The sequence below is a fragment of the Tachypleus tridentatus genome, chromosome 6 (genome assembly GCF_004210375.1).
Source record: "Tachypleus tridentatus isolate NWPU-2018 chromosome 6, ASM421037v1, whole genome shotgun sequence".
NCBI classification, from domain to species: domain Eukaryota; kingdom Metazoa; phylum Arthropoda; class Merostomata; order Xiphosura; family Limulidae; genus Tachypleus; species Tachypleus tridentatus.
The window spans coordinates 103014171-103034783 of NC_134830.1; the positions used below are offsets into that span (position 1 = coordinate 103014171).

Here is a 20613-nt window from a genome sequence, read left to right on the forward strand (position 1 = left end):
GTCTCGTTTCCCAAAAAATAGGTCTGCACTTTAGGGCCGTGAGTGCATTGTATGAGTACCAATCTAATCCGATTGTTTGTTCATGCAAGAGTAGCCTAAGACTTAGCATTGAATGGTGTTGGCTAATTAAACTGTTTTCCCTGTAATGTATCAGCTCCAAATTAGAGACGAGTCTACACAAAAATCTAAATGTAAATAGAAGTTATCTATGTGATGAGTAAATTTACCCACAACTTTTTTGTTATACATCATTGTTTTATAAAATGTCTAGGCTAGGGGAATTTTAGTAATTTCAGTGTATTGGTTTTATATTTTAAAATTTATTTAGTTTTAGGACTATAAACCTAAATCCTAGTATTTATTACTAGAATATCTTAAGAGGTATTTCAAATTTCATTTTCAAAAAACGTTATTGGAATTTCACACACTTTTCTATAATGAAGTTTATGGCCAGGTGGACGAGTAGACAATGGAAGCTTGTCTTACACTTACTCTGGCAAACTTAATTTTCAGTTAACATGAGAGGTAATGGGTGATTAACTATCCTGATGAGTTTTAGCCTGTTCGTTATATTAGGTATGTTGATGACTTTAAAGTGTTTTTTTTACTTATGCAAATTATTAATTGTTGTTTAATTTATTTCCCTCTACTTGAAAAACCAAAACAATGTATACTATATATACTTGTAATAAATAATAGCACTCCAAAAACTGTCACAAAAATAAAGAAAATAAGAACCTAAATTCTGTCGATTTTAAGAACAGATTATTATCACCGGAAATTTTTCATGACTGAAATAAATTAAAACTAGTGTGTGGCAATGTCTTTAGTCCTAGTGAAGAAAGAATAGTCAAAAAAATATTTCAAGGTTGTGTCTTTATTACTGCTATTGTTTCGAATAGTTATAACTGTTGTATCATGCCTGCTAGAAGCATTTTTACTTCAAATTTGAGGTTTGAAACCACAATACTATTTTCTAGAATTAATAATCTATTCTGAAAGAATAAGAAATGTTATCAGTCACACATCATCATACTTAGACGTTGTAAATATTTATTTTGTTTATTTGTTTCAGAATTTTCACGTAAAGATACTCACACGAAATGGCTCTCTGCTCCTAATTTCGTTCTGTTACACCAAAGGGAAATATTTAGGGAAACAGCACCTCCTGCAAATTATTATCTGACAGAATGGCTGGAATTAAATGTCACTCATATAGGGCACCAACGTCGGCGCGAGAAATTATGGTTGGTTTTCAGACGTTAGTGGTTATGACAATTTATCATACCTGCGATTATAATTGTGAAAAGTGTCATGCAAATTCTGATAAGTACTATTTGAGCCTCTAGTTACCGTCTGATATCACAAATTTACATTAATAGCCGAAACTGATCTTTTCCCGTCGGAGAACCGAGAAGCTCCTAAGTACTTAATGCCAAGTAATAGTAAATAACGAAAGAGAAAATGAAACTTAGGTGAAAATGGAATTTCTTTCTCTGAAGTTCTTGCTATACAATACGTAACAACTTGTTACATTAAAATTATCTTATATAGGTGTATACCAAACATTATGTAAATGTTTTATAGAAGTCCCATAGAAATTTTATTTGCGTATTTGTAGGCCTAGCAGTAAAAAGAACCATTTGTACCCTATAAGGTTTTTATAGTATATAAGCGTGTAAGTACTTCTATATACAATATACTATAAAATACACATTTCTATAAGAATTTTCTAAGCCGTTAGGATATCGTAGTTTGACCTTGAACACCAGCCTTATAGAATGTTTCATTCATAAATTTTAGACGTCTCATGATTAGTGCATGAAGAGTGAACCCAAAATGTCTTACAAAGTTTTGTCTTGTGTAATCTAATCCATCTTGCAGGACTGACGACCCTATTCAATTAGTTTTTAATACCTTAAAATATACAGGACTATTTAAATTAATTTTCTATGACAACGTACGTAAAGAAGAGAATTATGTTTTTTACTTTAAGACGTTCTATATACCGTTTTGAGAAATTATTAAGAAAATGTAAAAATCTGTAAAATCTTTTAACTTAACCATTTCTCAAAACAGCATATAGAACGTCTTAAAATTATAAAACATAATTCTGTTCTTTATATACGCTGTCATAGAAAATTAATTCTGCGACAGTAGTTTAAGCCAACAGTTAGTTTTGTGTTCCCTAAATAAGAAATGCTATTACTATATTGTTGCTTTCCTTGACAGTATTGGTTAAACTATTTCATATATGAATTGCTATTACTTTTTATTTTATTTTTTATTGTTGTACTTTTTACTATAGAGATTGTTTTGTATTACTACCTTAATACAGGTATTTGGGGCTTATCTAAATCTTTCTAGTTAGTCGAACATTACACAACATTATTGAGATAACGGCCGAACATAACGTTAACAATAGGAGTACTCACCTTATGAAACAATAAATTCTAATCTTTTTAAGCAAGAACAAAAGAAAATTATATTTAATTAGGTATACTGATTTTCAGACTGACTTTTAGTTTCTCCATAAGTGCATAATTTGCGCTGATCGAAAATTTATATTAATATACATTCTATAAAATCATGATTAGTTGATGACCTATAAGAATTCGTATAACATTTTTGTAAAAGAACACAATCCTTCACTAAATGTGTTTTATGTCTTATTCAAAATTAACAGCTACGTGTGCTTCTTTTCCTGAGAAATGTTTGTGTAGAGTTAATTAAATATCAAACTTGGTTATTTGGAAATTGCCTTCCATAAACGATGACGTCGTTAATCTTAGACCAGATTTATCCACATTTTTCCCTCATATCATTCACTATATATAAACATCACCTCTCCAGATCCATATTTAGGCAAACGTGCTAAAGGTCTTTGAAACTAACTGCATTGGAATTTTTGAGAGATATGTGGGCCAATAAAAATCACTATATTATTCCAGTTTTGTCAGCCATCTTTATCGTGAATATTGCCGTTACTTTCTATATGTGGCTTTATGCTTGTAAACCTTCATCAACTTCTTTAATATCTTATTAATATGCTCATCTTCACTGATGTATTTTTTGGGTCGCAGGTTTCTCTTTCGTAACCATAGCTTTCACTCTATCCAGATTAGCTTGTTCGGTGGTTTTCGGTACCTTGCTTTTCTCAACGTTCTGCTCTATGAAGTTTTCGTTCTACACAGAGAATATCGAAAGCTCTATTCTTTGAAATGTTGTGTATTTGACTCTTCACCTTGTAACATAAGCCTCCAACCACAAATATTTATTAAGCATTGCATTGTCAATTGTCAGAAATTTTCCTTGAACCAAATATATTGGCGCTACATGGCACCACGACTCGCATCTCGAATGAAAAGCCATTGTTGTAATAAATGGCAATTTGTTCTTTTAAAGTACGACTAACTCTCTTTTTAAGTTATTCTCAGATTGCATTTGTCATTGATGATGAATGTATAAGAAAAACAAAAGTAGTGCAGCACATTTCAAAATATCTCAATCAAGAGCAAAGTAAATATAATATTTCAATGAGACGAAAAAACATATTGTGAACAGTTGTCTGCATTGTCTAGGTGTTCTGTTAATTATAGCCTTCTGTGATTAGTCGGTTTCCATTTCGTTGAAATGTCTTTTTTTGGGCCTAATTATTATTCACACATAATTTCAACTGGCCCTCAGATGACCGAGAAGATGATTGGCTTCATTTAATAAAGATGTATTTGCCTTGTTGCATAGCTTTAATATTTTGACTATTATTTATCTGTTTGTGCAATTTAATTGAACAGTTTTACACTTCAAAGCAATATTTTCTTGGTTGAAGGAGAGTTGAGATTCGTAAATTACCGAAATCGTATTTTTACCTTATATATATTTAAAATAAATTACATCTCATACTTTTTTTCCTATGTTTTAATATGAATGTTGAAAGCGTAAAAAGTTGGTGACTTGGCTCTTATTGTATAGAATGAATTCTGTTAAAATATGAAGTAATGCATTTTCTTTTCGATATATGTATTATAAACATTATGTAAGCAACATCGAAACGCATTCTTAGCTTGGTTTGTTTTTTAACTTGACAACTGTTTTCTTAGTTTATACACAGAATACTCTTTCATAAAACTATAAAAAGAAAACATTTGTAACTTAAAAAAACTGGTATGTGAATCTTGGTTCTAATTGATTTTGTCTAGACAACCGAAGTCGTGACAAGTATGATTGATGCGCAAATATCAAGGTTGTTATCGGAATTTTGGAAATAAAAAAAGTTAAAAATCGAACTGCTGATTTCATATACTTCATTCTGATCACTTCGAGATTCTGGTCTTTAATTTGATGTATTTACCGCGTTTCACTGAAATAACCCCAGCTTGAAATCAGCTCCGTCAAGAAGAAAAAAACAAAAACTGAAGACATTTTCCCATAAGGAAAGTCTTGGTTACCGACTTAATTGTCGTGAAAAAACCAACTTGTGTGTTTTTGACAGGTTTTCAGAAAGCCCTCTAGTCAAATAAAGAATTTTCCCCAAAACTGTAATTCTTTTAGGTTTTATGCAGCCCTCTAGAGCATGACCGTTCTATTGGTCCATCTAGAAAGCAAAAACTGCTATTAAGGGTGAAAATTTTGACAATTGGCGACAAAATTGCCATTCATGTGATGTCATAGGTGATTTTCGAGGAAGTGGTAATTGATAGTTATCTTCTAACACATCGATATACAGACGAATCAGCCAAGAAAAGCGGAGAAAGAAAAACAGAGAAAACTAAAACTAAAATCACAGACATCGAATCATTAATACACAAACATTAAGATCATTTACTTCTTCAATGTGTCGTAAATGTTGTTCCTGTGAAACAAAGAAAAACATTTCTTTCAGACTAATCCTTATGATATCGATATATGTTTAGAGAATGTTGAATGCGAATTAAAACTCTGTGTGAATATTTGGTTTAAAATGCTTACTTGGTAGGATGATTTTTGTAAAGAAGTGTATATTCAATACTTGTGGTTATTACGAACCTATAAACATATTTCCTTCTCTGTATTCAGATGATATTTAGTATATGCTTCCAGCTGACACGTAGGAAAATCTTAAATTCCTTTCCTTGCGTAAAATAAAATCCATACATTTTGCAAATATTTATAATAACAGCTTTTGTGGATGTGATAATTATGTTACTTAACAAGTGAAAATTCTGTTAGATTTCAAAACCTAAACATGAAATTCATTCGTAAGAAATTTTCCACCAAATAGGCACCATCTGAAACAATGGTTAAATTACCAGGTCAGTTATGTCTTTCCTTAATATTTAGCCTCAAGAAAATCAGTCAAACAGCAGAACGCGTCGCCATTAAAGCACTGTCTAACTCCTTGAACCAAATAATGAGCTTGATTCCCATTTTTTTAAATTTTTGTTTGTTTGTTTTGAATTTCGCGCAAAACTACAGGAGGCTATCTATGCTAGCCGTCCCTAATTAGCAGTGAAAGACTAGAAGCAAAGCAGCTAGTCATCACCACCCACCGCCAAATCTTGAGGTGTTATTTTATTAACGAATAGTGGGATTGACTGTAACACTATAACGTCCCATTACTGAAAAGATGAGCATGTTTTGTGTGATGGGGTTTCGAAACCACGACCATCAGATTGCAAGTCGAGATCTCTAACCACCTTAATATGACAGGCACGAGCGTGTTCAGCTGCATAATGTTCCAATACGAAGCCCGACACGTTTACCACTAGCCCCTATCCCCAAAATCGATAAGGAAAGTTATGATACCACAAGGATTACTTTATTTTGATACTAACGGTTTGTGTCAGTGCAGACTTTGAGTAGACTTTTTTTTCAAGAAACAATATTCAGGCTTACATTAATTTTCTAAGAAGCCGAATAAACTTTCAAATCTTTATGAACAATCTCAGCACTTCTTCGTGACTGGAAAGTAGTCTATCCTATTCAAAAAGCACGGATCCATTAACTTTCGCGACAGTATCCTTATCTGAATGATAAATGATGACTGTAACCATGTTAAACATGTATATTATATACGGAACTTTTCTTCTTTTATTTAGTTGCTAGGAATTTGAATATTTTCTTTGGAATGCAGAATGTCTGTTGATCTTAAAAATTATATTTTCTGTATTAAGTTCGTTTCATAGTTATCAAGTAGTATTTAGTAAGAATATTAAGGAGAAATTTATTTCTCGATATACCTTTAAAACTATATTTTAATTTTAATTCAGTTGTGTCATTATAATAGCCTTTCTTATTAACGTGTATTTACCGTAATTGTTGACCTTTTACTTCTTATTGGTATTTTAAACATCAATAGGTTCTGAAACAACAGTTTCAAAATATATTACACAGGCTGTAATTATTATTTATCTTTAAATTATTTTCATAACAGTTATTGTCAGTTCTACACATGTATCTGTATTTTGGAGGGAAGAATAACTAAGAGCTTATAGTAACATGCGCTAGATTTGTTTATTTATTTTTTGAATTTCGCGCAAAGTTACACAAGCGCTATCTGCGCTAGCCGTCCCAAATTAGCAGTGTAAGACTATCACCATCCACCGCAAACTCTTGGGCTACTCTTTTACCAACGAATAGTGGGATTGGCCGCACATTATAACGCCCTCAGGCCTAAAGGGCAAGTATGTTTGGTGCGACGGGGTTTCGAACCCGCGACCCTCAGATTACGAGTCGAACGCTTTAACCATTTTAGTTAAATTATGTAGTTATTTGGCTGATATTTAATCCACCTGGCCATGCCACGCAACATGGCACTAGAAATAAAATTAAAGAAACATAACATCTTGAATCCATTTTAGTTAAATTATGTAATTATTTAGCTGATATTTTGAAGACAACGAATGCTCTTTACATATTTTATAATAAAACATTGTTGTTTTTTGTGTAAAGCTACAGAATATATTACTTGTACTCTGGTCTGTCCACCGCGGAAAATAAAACTTTGGATTTTAGCTTTACGAGTTCTCAAACTTACAGTTAACCTACCCAGGAATCCAGTAAAGACAGAAATTGAACAAAACTTTCTCTTAATATGAACTAACTATGAAAAGTTCTATTATGTTCGTGACTTTCCAACACCTGAATTTTTAAAGCAACGTATTCTATCTACTATGACAAAAAATTAGTAGTATTAAGTAAAAACTATATTTAATTTTGATATTTGATATATATATATATTCCATAAGATATCATCACGTAGAAACTTCTGGTTATAAGTTAAGTGATATATCTACACTTCAAAAAGTATCTAGCTCTGAAATCTCGTTTTCAAAGGCTTAGGCGCCATAGCAATAAGCATGACCGGTCATTATGAAACCTGTTCTTGAGAGTGACTAATAACAAAGTATATGTAGTTTAAGAGATATATACATGTACCTAAACAAGCCTATCAGATCACAACTTTAAAACTTTAAAACTAACAATTATCAAACAACCGCCAGTGTAACATAAAACTATTATTAATGCTCTTGACCCTTGTTATAGTCTCCCTGATGCGTCGTCTCGAATGTTTTCTGCATAATTATATGTTCTAGCGAACGCATACTAGCTTTTACGTGAAACTAATTAACTGTTCGTTAAACTGCAGGCATATGCCGATATATTTGTTGGGGTGAAAAAAAGGAAAACGTTTCGTTTCAATATCATATTAAAGAAGTAATCTAATACCTCCTTGTTCGATTGCATGAAGTGTTGAAACTATAGAATTAGTTGTGACAACTAAGCTAACATTTGCGCATATGTTATGTCTATGAATTTAAAAAAAAACAAAGTTTCTTCGACATTCACATAGTGCTGGTGTACCAGGTAAATATATATGCATATACGTGTATACTGTAGTTAAATTTATAATCTAAAGAAATGGGAACTCCTTTTTTGTGATTCATGTTTCAGCAACAACATACCTGGAACATGTGTATTTAGAGAAAGAAAGAGATGTTGCGTGCATCATATTAAAATGATTTTCGAGCCTCTGCACGTCATTACAGCCCTACATGCTCTATCTAGCGTATATCTTGGGTATAGCCCTACAGCGTATTTTTCATTGAAAAAAGCTCATAAATAAGGCTGTAATGTCCAAATTTCTCCATAGTCTATCTATCTCCATAGTTTCTCAGTAGCCCAATTACACATATTTTCACATATTCTGCTTCTGGTGACCTGTCTAATATGTCTTGACGTGGAATACCATGAATACGTATTTCATTTTCCAGCTCTTTGAAACAAACGACGGTTGAATGTCAGTATGACTTGAATACTTATATTGATGAAGTAATACACTGTTGGCCTTATTTCCAGAAAAAGATCATTTTTGATTATGTTATGTATTGTCGTCTAGGCCATCATTGAGTTTTGTGTTCCTGGATTCTCATTTGTTAGAAGATAACACATGTTGCTTACTACAGTTGGAATACGATTTGTACAGGTCTCAATGTGGATGGTCCTGGTACCTGTAGCTCATCCATACTTATTTGTTTTTTAATGGCATTAAATACGAGAGATACTTCCGCCTTGCAAATCCTAAATCTTCCATCTGAATACATCTTTATGGTTTAAGTATATGAATATTTTACAAAAGCGACCAGTTTTCGGTGGTATCACACTGCCTTCCGAAATGTCAAATAATTCCAAAATATTCTTTCTGATACAACTTTATATCATCGTTAATGGTCATTAGATGACTTGCTGATCCGTATATTCAAAATATATTTAACATAACTCATTCTACTCTCTGTGTGTGTATGTGTGTACAGGGTTGGACAAAATATTAGACACTCCTTGTATCTTTGTATTAATCTACATTTCAATACTAGTATATGATGACAAACTCCTGTATATTAAAACGTTGTTGCAAATCTTCTGCTCTCTGATTTTCATTGCACTTTTTATTTTCAATTAGAAAATTAAAACCAATAAAAGTAAGCGGAGCGTCGTAACAGTCTAATTTAGTCTCTACGTATACATTTGACAATATGTATTTTTTTATTTTCTTAATGTCAGAATTGTCATTATTTGTTGGGTTTGTGGTTAAATAATACGAAACAGAATGCTCCAGAACCTATATCAGAGCTAATAACCCCTAGTTGACCAAATTTTTGGTTTAAAATATGATGGAAGGAAAATGATTAGTGTATACTGATAACAACACACCTTATAACTAAATATTATTCTTGTTCGATTTGAGAAGAGACAGTCCTCCGCTAATTAGGATAATATAAAATGTTCTTCTTGTCCAAGTTATATGTTACACTAATACAGGTCATTGTTACTAATAATACAAGTAATAATACAGTATTATTTCTTTTTCCTAAGAAGGAATGTTTTATCTTCAATAAGTTCCAAACGACGTAAATATCTGTAATGTAATGTTCTGTGTAATGCAATATTTCACTGTTGCGATCATTATTAGTCATGTACATGTACGTTCTAGTTTCATATGTAAGTATGTATGCTTGTAAACCAGTACAACATGGTCATGAAGTTAAAATATTATCCTGTTCCCACTGCCCATCTGTCCACTTCTACACTCATACTGAGATTAGGAAGTTAAAGAAGGAAGCTATATTCTAAACATACTCACACACAAACATAACATCCTCCCTTTTTTTTGTTTGAGTCAGTGAAGGCTGAATACAAGAGCAGAGGGCTTTTCGTTCTCTCTAGTTACTGATTTCCCTAGACCCAGCACAGACTACTCAATTAGGCTTCAAACTAATAATTTCCCTTCTCGTACTTATGATCGTAACAAATGCGAAAACATCTATTGTATGGAATTTTTATCACGCAATTTCCAGCAGTGATTGGTAGTTTTGAAGGCAACTCGTCGGTTGTCCTTTACCATTAAGCATTATGAAGCCGACTCGTAACTTAGGTTTGCCCAGTCGCGTTTCTTAGTTTCTTACCGAAGTCGACCCTCGACAGAGACAATGAAAACTTCGCCTCCACCTCCTCGCTGCTCTAATGCCCATAATCAAGGACGGTGGAAAGATTTTTGTTTCTTTCTTCTTTTTCGTGGACGACGACCTTTTTTTTTTCTTTGTTTGCTTTCTATATGCATAACTGTTTTAAAGAACCCAGTCAAACCACTCTTACTGTAAGGTTATTGTTTTTACGTATCTTGTTACACTTTTTGGAAAAGTCAATGTATCCTTTTTTCCCCTCTATCTCTCTCCTTTTACTAACGTTGTGTCGTCGAAGGCTCAACATGACACCGGTAGTATAAAAACCAATGATAACAAAAACGTAAGTCGCATTAGTTATACGCGGTATTTCAATATAATTCATAATCAATATGACGTCACTAGAGTAAGTATGTGAGACAAAATTCTGTCAAGAGCTGCAACTGAAATTATTTATATTTCATTTACGAGAGGTAATCCAAGTGGTTCGATAATTGTCATTAGTGGGATGCAGCTGGTGTCTGTCTCTGTGTCTTTGGTAAGTACCGGCATGACCTTTGATGAAAAGTTCATTATTAGAGGTCGTTCATAAACATATGATATTTTTAATTTCTATATTTTATTTTGGACTTTATAAATAAGGCTAATAATATCCAAGATGAAAATCGCGGCGGTTTTAGATTTTTAACGCGTTACTGAACACTAGATAAACTTTATTTATACATAAATACACAAAAGGATATTGATATTTATTTCATCCGTCCTGAAATAATCCAGTTTGACAAATGTTGTAATGAAGAAATATAATAATGATGTGTTCTTTGTAGGCATAATAAAATCGGTTTTATGTAAACTAGATGACGCTTAGCACAAAATAAAACAAGTACGTCACCAAACACACTCGATAAGTGATGTCAAGTTTACTTCCATTAGATTAAGTTGTTTACAACTATTTATCAAATATGAACAAAATAATAAGATGAAAATTTTTTGTCAACTAGTATATTTTTTCTTATAGCAACACCACATCGGGCTATCTGCTGAGTTCACCGATGGAATCGAGCCCCTGATTTTAGCGTTGTAAATCCGAAGACTTACCGCTGTACTAGCGGGGGACTTTTGTCAGCTAGAATTGCTTAGTTTTTATCTCAAGAATCAATCCCCAACTTGTAGCGTTATGACCCCCTCAAGCTTGTTGCTGAACAAATGGCTAATGAAATCGCAACCTTTGATTCAGCTTAGACTATAAATAGACATTCCTTCTGAAATAGAAGAAACTGTCGCAAGTAATTGTGCATAAAGAAGTAATATCAGTACTGTTATTACACTGTCTAACATTTTAACATTAGTATTCAAAAAATTAAACGTCAATATTAATCACTTGTTCCGCTAGTGTTAATAATTTTCTGTTTTATAGTTTCACCATACGGTGCAAATTAGATTATGAATGAGTAAATAAAATTCACCTGAATTATCTACACATCGATTCCATGGTGGTAACCAGAAACTCTAAGATACTGAAAATACAAAAAAAAAAATACCATAAAATATTTCCCGGGTCAAAGATCAGATATGTTAGCCTTTCACTTCAGTTTTTGATAGGTTAGTAGAGAGAGAGCAGTTACTTGAAGATTGCTAATGGTACTCCTTTAGAAAACGGAACTGATAAGAAAAGTCCTGCTGAAAAAAACTGTAGTCTGACAAAAGAAACATTGGTTATTTATTTATTTTTAATAAGTTATCATGACCAAAATGGTTAATTAAGTTGTTATCTAGTTGTACTTATCACTTAAAAAAAAATCACTTTCTCTTTGAAGATTTCAGCTATTCGTTCATAAGGCTTAAGAAGTACTTATTCACATGCGGTAATTTCCGTCTTCTCTCACTGTTAATATATATATATATATATTTACCGATAACTGTGTGCAAGTATCTAATGTTCTATCTACGCAAATATGTCTGTAACGCAACGTTGCTTTTGGGTATTGGTGTTATCACTTACAGCTTGATCGTGTATAGTAAAACTTATAATTATACAGTTGAAAATATCTTAAACAACAAGATTACGTTCGGTGCATTTTATGACTTTGTATACATTTAATCAGTATATTATACAAGATAGCTTTATAAACATATAACGTTTTAGTTTTCATATATTCAGTGAGCTTGTATTTGATCAGACGTTATTAATAATAAGTAGATAGAAAGACAGAAGGCATGTTGTGTGTCTGGTGGTTTACTTTATAAAAAAAAAACTGTAGTTTGTTTTAGAACAAAATATTATATTCTTGACTAGACGAATCCTACATAAAAATGGAATTGCACACCATATATTACACAATCCTTTTATCCCTACTTTCCAGGCTAGTTCCGTTAGTTCCTGCATATTTATACTATAAGACGTGAGTTTGTATATGTAGTTCTTTAATACAGTAATGATTTAATCAACTGTATTAATTGAGGTGGACAACACGTCTGGATGGCGCTAGTTCTTTTTATGCATAGTAAGATGTTGTGAATATTTTTCTTTTGTTCAAATGTAATGAATAAAATCATCGGTTGACGTTAAGTCATAGAGAAATAATATATATTTTTCCTTGATTATAATGCATTATACAATTTTAGATTATTTCAAAACTTTTATTTGTACATAGAAAATATTGACTTTTTAACGTACTTCTTGTATCTGAACAAATAAGTCTGATATAACTCTCTGATAAAAATGCAATAAAACATCAAAGAATGATATAAAACTCAGTCTTTTACCTAAGTAGATAATTCACTTAATATAAAAACTTTGTGAAATCTTACTCTTTATGTGGCCAATTAAGTGTCTTCTGCTACATTTTATTTCTAAGATAAAAACCAAAACAATACTGTGAATAACCAAGGAAAATGTTACCTTTCTTTATATTTGATTATCATAAGTCTTCTATTTTTACAGGAAACAAAATGTTATTTACAAAAAAAAACTATATATACATTGTAACTTATAACAACCGTTTTCCTATCGAACCTCGTAGCAAATGTAAATACATCGGAATACATTTCAGAGAAACAGTAAAATTTTTGTTGTTGTTTAAGTAGCGGTTACTTATCTGAAACATGCTTGAAAAATAACGTCTGTAGACTTTACCCATAATAACAATTAATGATCTTAAGAGACTTGCCACTTACCGCCATGTGTAGCGGATCATCAACATTAGGTTCCGCCCACGACTGCCCATCTGTCAAAAGTACAACTCTATTGAAATCATTCATCATGTATGCCGTAAACTCCTAACACACTTACTAATCCTACTGTTTTAATAATGCGTCTAAAAATCATATTTCAGCATAATGAAATGATTAATCATTAGTTTCTTAGGAAAATTATATTACAGGCTTATTTTTGAACCTTTTTATCTATAGATTGTTGTACAAAAGATAACAGTGAAATTCGTAATTACAATTATTGTGTAAAACTTTGTAAAGAGAATAATATATATACAACAGCCGGAAGATTTCTGTTGATGCTAACAAATGTATTCTTGTATAAAATTTATATAATGTTTATTGATATACTATCCATAATCACCATGGATTATTTACACTAACGTAAAATAAAATATGTTTTGTTAATTTCCCCACGAAAGAGCTTTCACTAAGAAAATAAATCAGGAAAAACACATATATATTAGTATCAATTATGGGTGCATTAAAATTGTTAAAATAATTTGATATAGTTAACATAATTAAAACATCACTGAAAACAATAACACAATTTTCTTTACAAAAGAAAACTAACCTGTCTCTGTGTTAACGTTTGAAGAATCAGTAGGTGGAAAAATGTTTTGGAAAAACTTCTGATATCAACATGTTATTACAAAACTGTACATAAATCGCTTCGAATTAGAAACATACAAACATATATCCACTTTGCTAATTTAATATAACATATTTGTGAAAGTATCGAAAGTGGTTTTAACTATTATTTGTGCTTTTAAAACGCATATCTGTTCCATCAAAAACTAATAATTAATATGACTGTTTTATTAGTTTTATTTTTTTTATTATAATTTTACTCCAGATTGTTTTACACTGCTAATTAGGTGTGTATATTTAGGACTAGCCTAAATCTTCTAAACTATCCACAACTCGTGAGACATTACTGGATTTACAACTGAAAATATCGTGAACAGAGAGTGTACCCAACTGATAAGCAATGCATTCTAATCTTTATAAGTAAAATTTAATTTAATTTAAATACTCATTACCGGTTCGTTTTTTTGTTTAACTATGCGTAGGAAGTTTGCTCTGATCGAACGTTAATACTAATAATTTAAAATATTGTTTCATATATTGAACATCATACTTTTTACTTAATGATATGCCACCCTGTAGCTCAGCGGTAACTCTTAAGCGTTAAAAAATAAGTTTTGATATCCGAGGTAAGAATAGCACAGCTAGTTCATCACGCAGCTTTCTGCTTAGCAATAAACAAACTAAGTAAAATTAAATTTGTAGCTCTTTCCCATCTAATAATATTACCACATAACTTGCAAGACATGTAAGCCGTGAGGTAATAAACAATTGTTGATTATATAATGTTTGTATGGAAATATTCAGAAATATGTATATGTTTATATGTGTGTGTATCTATTGCATTTTTTAAAAGTTAAATCAGTAATTAACATGATTTAGAAAACTAAGAATTCTAAAGTCATTTTGAGGGATATGAAATCTGTGATATCATCAAACTATCTACAACAAATTAATGTTAAATTAATAATTCTTTTTAATTGTCTCGCATTTTAATTTAATAAGTTAACTAAAAGTTTATAATATTTTCGTAGTTAACACATATTTATTAACCGTTATTTGGTTTTAAAATTTGTTATGTCCTTTTGTTAAGCGCAAAGCTACACAATCAACTGTCGGTGTTCTACCCTCCGTAGGCATCGAAACCAGATTTTCAGAGTTATAAACCCTCAGGTTTGCCACCGAAAGTTAGCCTTAAAGTATCTTCGATGTTATCATTTGCGCAAAGAATGCAAATATGCAATTCTTCATTCGTCATTTGCTGGTGCTAACAGTAATACCTATTCAGATTAGGTCGTTCTAAATTATAAACATAATTTAATATGTGGAAGTCACTTTCGTGTTAAAATACTAGAATTTTTATTTCTGGAACATAAAAGAAATGTACTCAAATTTACAGATATATAAGAACTAAATACGCATAAATAAAAATGTCAGACTTGTATATGTTACCGACGTTTATCAGTTAGGTAAAATGTACGTATTACTTTAAAGAAACAATTGAGTTATAGTCATATTTTATAACATTCTGCAATTTTGTAATGTACATTTAGGCTTAGCATTGTCTGGTGATTGCTGCAGTCTATCATTCGCGGGATCGTAAACTATCCCGCTACTCATTTGCAGAGAGTGTGTTTAATACCTGCCTTCCTTCTAGTTTACCACGTCAGAATTAAGGACGGCAAACCCTCGAGTAGATACGCGCGAAGTTCAACGAACAAAAATCTCTTTTCTTTTTCTTCATTTTCATTTGGCGTTCTAATAGTCTGCATACCCACACACACAATCATACATGTTTACTTTTTTGATTTTTATTGATTTCCAATAAGATGTACACGTTGATGATATTTTCATTTCTTAAAGAGTTTAATTTCAGGTCCTTCAGTTAATTGTACACATCATTTAGGTTTATAAAAAAGATACAACAATTACGACTTCTACCTCACAATATGCCGATGAAGAAAAAAAAATTTACAGATACACACTGCAGGTATCCGGTTCACGAAAAACGTTCACATCTCCTGCCATTTTAAGTCATTTTCAGGTTTGCCTATTGCACTAGGCATGTTATTAAGTATGCATTAGAAAACTTCAATCAACCTTATGAACTGATGGCCGCTGGCAAAACCTGAACAAGTGCATCATCTTTGTTCTTGCATTAAAGCGAGGGTTTAACACTGTTGTAACACATGTTTGTATGTTAAGAATGTAGCTTCGTAGTATCCTCTGCCTTCCATACCTTATACTTGACATATCTATGGAATTTTGTTCAAATCAAATGTATTTTGAACACCATTACTTATTACAATCACTTTATCGATTATGAGTTACAGACTGATATATATGTAAGAAAATATTGAAATATTAAACTGTTCCTTTTTTCTCTCCTTTATTAATTTTTTCTACACGTTTCGTGACTTCAAAGGTCACTCACTCATCAGTTTATAATTTTACTGAGAATCTGTAAGAAAAACATGCAAATACTGTTATTCAACTAAAAGTAAATAATCTAACTTAAATACATATGTATGTATGTGTGTGTGTGTATATATATATATATGTGTGTGTGTGTGTATATATATATATATATATGTGTGTGTGTGTGTGTATTGTTCGTTTTTTTGGAATTAAGCACAAAGCTGCATAATGGGCTCTCTGTACTTTGCCCACAACGGGTATCAAAATAGAGTTTCTAGTGGTGTGAATCTGCGGCCTATATATATATTAGAGAGACAGGAAATATTCGATAAACAAACGAACGTTTATGATAATATTAAAATAGAAATACGACCACGAAACGTATAAATAAGTGTACACTGTCACACTCGTGATGCATACAGTCCAAGTGTTTTTAAACTGTGTAAATATTAAAATTAAAAAAAAATATATATTCTACACAAAACTAAGTTTTCACTTTATTAGGTCACAAAATATTGATGTTTAGATCAAGTGATTAACTCATGTGGATTTGTAAGCAAGAAGGGAAGAAGTAATAATAATATGAATGACACAAACTAGATATCGCATCCCTTCCGTAAAACTGAATTGTATTATTATAATGTTTGCCCATTTTTTCCTATTAGCGCATTTATTATAAATATTATATTTTAAAGTTATCATTTTCTATATTGTAGTTATGGTGCATTACATAGATATATTGCTGTGGTAATAACTAAAAATGTACACGTCACGTTATATAAACTGTAAAAGGATTAACATGTAATTATAGCTGTTGCGATGAAATTTGACTCGTGGTTTACTAAACACGACTGCTGGCGCGACACCAGTTATATATATATATATGTTGTTGTTGGTTTTTTTAAGCATTTAAATACTTACTGTGTTCATGTGTCTGGTTTGCCACATGATTTATTTTCACAAAATAAATTTTAAGAATTGATTATGAGAAAGTTATAGCTCGTTATAAAAGCAAGAATAAATTAGGTTAATGTAGACTGTTGCGATGTAGCGTCGTTTGTTTTAGGAGTCTTATTCGCTAGGAATTTATAACGACTTTGAATGGTGAATTTTTCAGGTATCTGCCACTGATCCTGACTGTGGAGTCAATGCCATAATAAATTACACACTGGGAAAAGAGATCAGATCAACTGTGCCCGAAGATTTCAGAATAGATGTGGATCGCGGTGACCTATGCATTAATAGGGCACTGGACTTTGAAATGCATAGCTTCTACGATATACCAGTTTTAGCTACTGATAGAGGTATGCCTCTAAAGCTTATCTAATGTTATTTCGAAATAATAAAATTAATAAATGAAATAACTTGGGTTTTTTTAGTATTACATGAAATTGAAATATGTTATTAACACGTAACTTCGTTAAAGTGCAGCTAACTTGATCGCAGATGTATAACAAAACCAATACCTGGTAGTTTTTTATGTGTCTGCCTTTGGTGAGAGGCTCTTTATTGTTTGTAGTTCTTATGTTTCATTTAATAACTATTTTAACTCACTTATTGCACATAGGTTGTTCGGGTGTTTAAATCAGTTGAGCTCTTATTATGGAATTTATTTAATTGTCAAGCAAGGTTTCATAAGGATGTTATTTAGCTTTCGTTATTAAATTTTACAGGATGTAGACATTTCTAAATAACACAGAACTGCGAAGTACAAATGGCGTCACCTTATGTCATATTTTATACGATAGGTGCATTTGAAAATAAAATGTGAACAGAGCTCATCTCCAATAAAACAAATCTATGTTATATCCAAAATCAGCGTTAAAGTTCCTGCAAGTCCAAAGGAAATAAATAAATTTTGGCGTATATTAAATTATCATATTCTCTTCCTTAAAGTAAAGGAATTAATTTCAGCAAATGAGTGAACAACGTTGTGTGGGGATTTTGCAATAGTATATTTATTGTTCTGGATTTCAATTATCTTGGGTTACTATGCAATAGTGTTATATTTGTGAAATGTTTATAAAGATTCTTATGTCACACAGAAACTTAGTATCTCGAATGTTATTTTCTTCGTTAATACAGGAGGTCTAAGCACCACGGCTATGATAAAAGTACAAGTAGTAGACGTGAATGACAACCGACCCGTGTTCTACCCACGTGAATATAATGTTAGTCTGCGAGAACATGCAAACATGTTATCGTCTGTCGTTGTAGTAATGGCCAGTGACGTAGATTCCGGCGTTTTTGGTCGAATCACTTACAGCATAGTAAACGGAAATGGTCCAGGACTTTTTACAATCGATGAAAACACAGGTGAAAGTTTTTAAATATTAAGATAGCTTATGTTACAAGAACAACCAAATGGAAAGTACGAAACAAAATGTTTAGATCAAATACTTGCTTTGCTAGGAATAATTCTTACCTAAATATTTCTATCAATGTGTGTGTCTGTATGAGAGAAGAAGGGAGAAAGACTTCGTTATGAAAAACTGTTTAATAATCCACAAGGAAATATTTTGAAGTCTTACCTGGTTGGAAAAAATATCTTCTGTGTCAGTTATTACAACACTTACATTATATCTAGGCTTACAGTTTGAACTATTATCTGTTGATAAAATAATAAAGGTCTTTAAAGATCAACACCATACCAACTGAAACACGTTTTAAAGTAATTTAAATCTATGCCTGTTTTAATTACTGAATAGAATTATCTATAAGTAATTAAATAACCTAAAAACAAAATATAAAAAATGTGTTGTTAAGTTAGAACATTCTATATAACATTCTAAACTTTAATAATATGATTATATCTTATGCTTTTGCAGGTGAGATCTTCGTTATCGGCCGTCTAAACACAGCAACAAAACTTCATCACTTGGAGATCTCAGCTCAAGACGGTGCAGGGCTGACGTCAGATAAGAATGCCCACGTGTACTTAAGCGCCTTGACTCACGATCGACAACCGCCAACGTTTGAACATGCGCGCTACAGTTTCTCTGTTAGAGAAGATGTGGTTCCTCAAACTCTTATAGGAACTGTTAAAGCCACTGGCAGCGACAGAGGTGAGTTATATTGATAAATTATTATTCGATATAATGAAGGTTGGAAGAGCATTCGGTCTTTTCACTAAGATACTCATGTTTTGCACTATTATAACCAAACCCGTACACAAATTACATTGACTATATCCAAATCTTAATAATAGGAGAATATCACTTTTTTCCTTTGGCTTTTGTTTTATAAAAATAAATGAAATGGATATTAATCTATTGATTTTCAGCTATTTCAGTTTCTTAGCAAATTTTCTTTCATATCGAGAAATGAATAATTTACTTTTCAAGTTTGAACGTTTGATTTTTAGAGTATTTATCAACAGTAAATAAAAACGCCTGCTAGATAAACAACCAAAGAATACTTGAATGTATCTTTAATCTTTTTTTTAGCGCGAAATTATACATAGGGCATCTTACCTTGATATTAAACTAGCGTTTTTCTCGGAGTTCTGAATTAAACTTCCTCTAAATGCCTTTCAGATGTTTTTATATCACTCAACTTGCTTATATTGATGGACTATATAATTTAAAATGACAGAATGGTTGAATAGTTTAAGAATTACGTTTTTTATATATTATTAAAACTATTTTACTTTCTTGAAATGATATTACGATTATTAATAGACCACCAGGACAACAGCTGGAACTATGATTAGTAACTTGAGAAATGTAATGCTATTCATTCTGTGATACCTAGCGATATGACATATAAACACCACAAGCTATACCTCTTTTACAGATTTCATTTAAAGTTTAGGAGAGAAAAAGTATAAGTATCTAATATCTATACTTGGTACCAACCTTTGTTGTGGCTTCTATCTCAAACTTCAGTTTGTATATTTAATAAAAGTTGGCTCGAAATGTTATAATAAATAGTTTGCTTTATTTTAACCGGTATTTTAAAACAAAAGTTTCAAATTGAAGTCTTTGACTCTACCTGTTCGATAACCACACGAAGTGGAAGAACTATCTGTATTCGGGCCATTTGCAGATCATTTACGTTACTTTGAAGGAAACACTTCTAAGAAAAGATGACCCGAGAGCGACTCACCTGTACTGTTTTTATATTTTGTAAAGGTAGCCTCTCATGTCACATATTTAACTTCAGTTTTAATTTTTAATTCACATTTCACTTCACCTTCGTCATTGTAATTTCGGGCCTTTAATTTTGTAAATTAATTCCTTTAGACGTCATACTGGATTGTCTTCTCTTTATCTTTATCAAACCAAGTTCGTAAACCACTATTTATTTTGTTAACCAAATCAATGATCATACTATTTGGGAACCTTTTTATGCTCGTGCGTCATATTTCTTACTGAGGAACGTCACGAAAGTGTAAAGTTTTAGCTAACCACACTTTTTATGTGAATTCCAAAAGTGCCAAAAGTACTTTTTCGTT

At 31.6% G+C, this 20613-nt stretch overlaps 1 protein-coding gene across 2 annotated transcripts in view; it reads left to right on the forward strand.

Annotated features, from left to right (window-relative positions):
- Positions 1-20613, forward strand: part of LOC143253215 (protein dachsous-like) — a 123444-nt gene that overhangs the window by 66220 nt on the left and 36611 nt on the right. For both annotated transcript variants that reach the window (XM_076506680.1, XM_076506681.1), the window contains 3 exons: positions 17275-17461; positions 18243-18473; positions 18986-19222. In XM_076506680.1, the coding sequence (XP_076362795.1) occupies positions 17275-17461; positions 18243-18473; positions 18986-19222 (655 nt within the window). The remainder of the gene's footprint in view (positions 1-17274; positions 17462-18242; positions 18474-18985; positions 19223-20613) is intronic.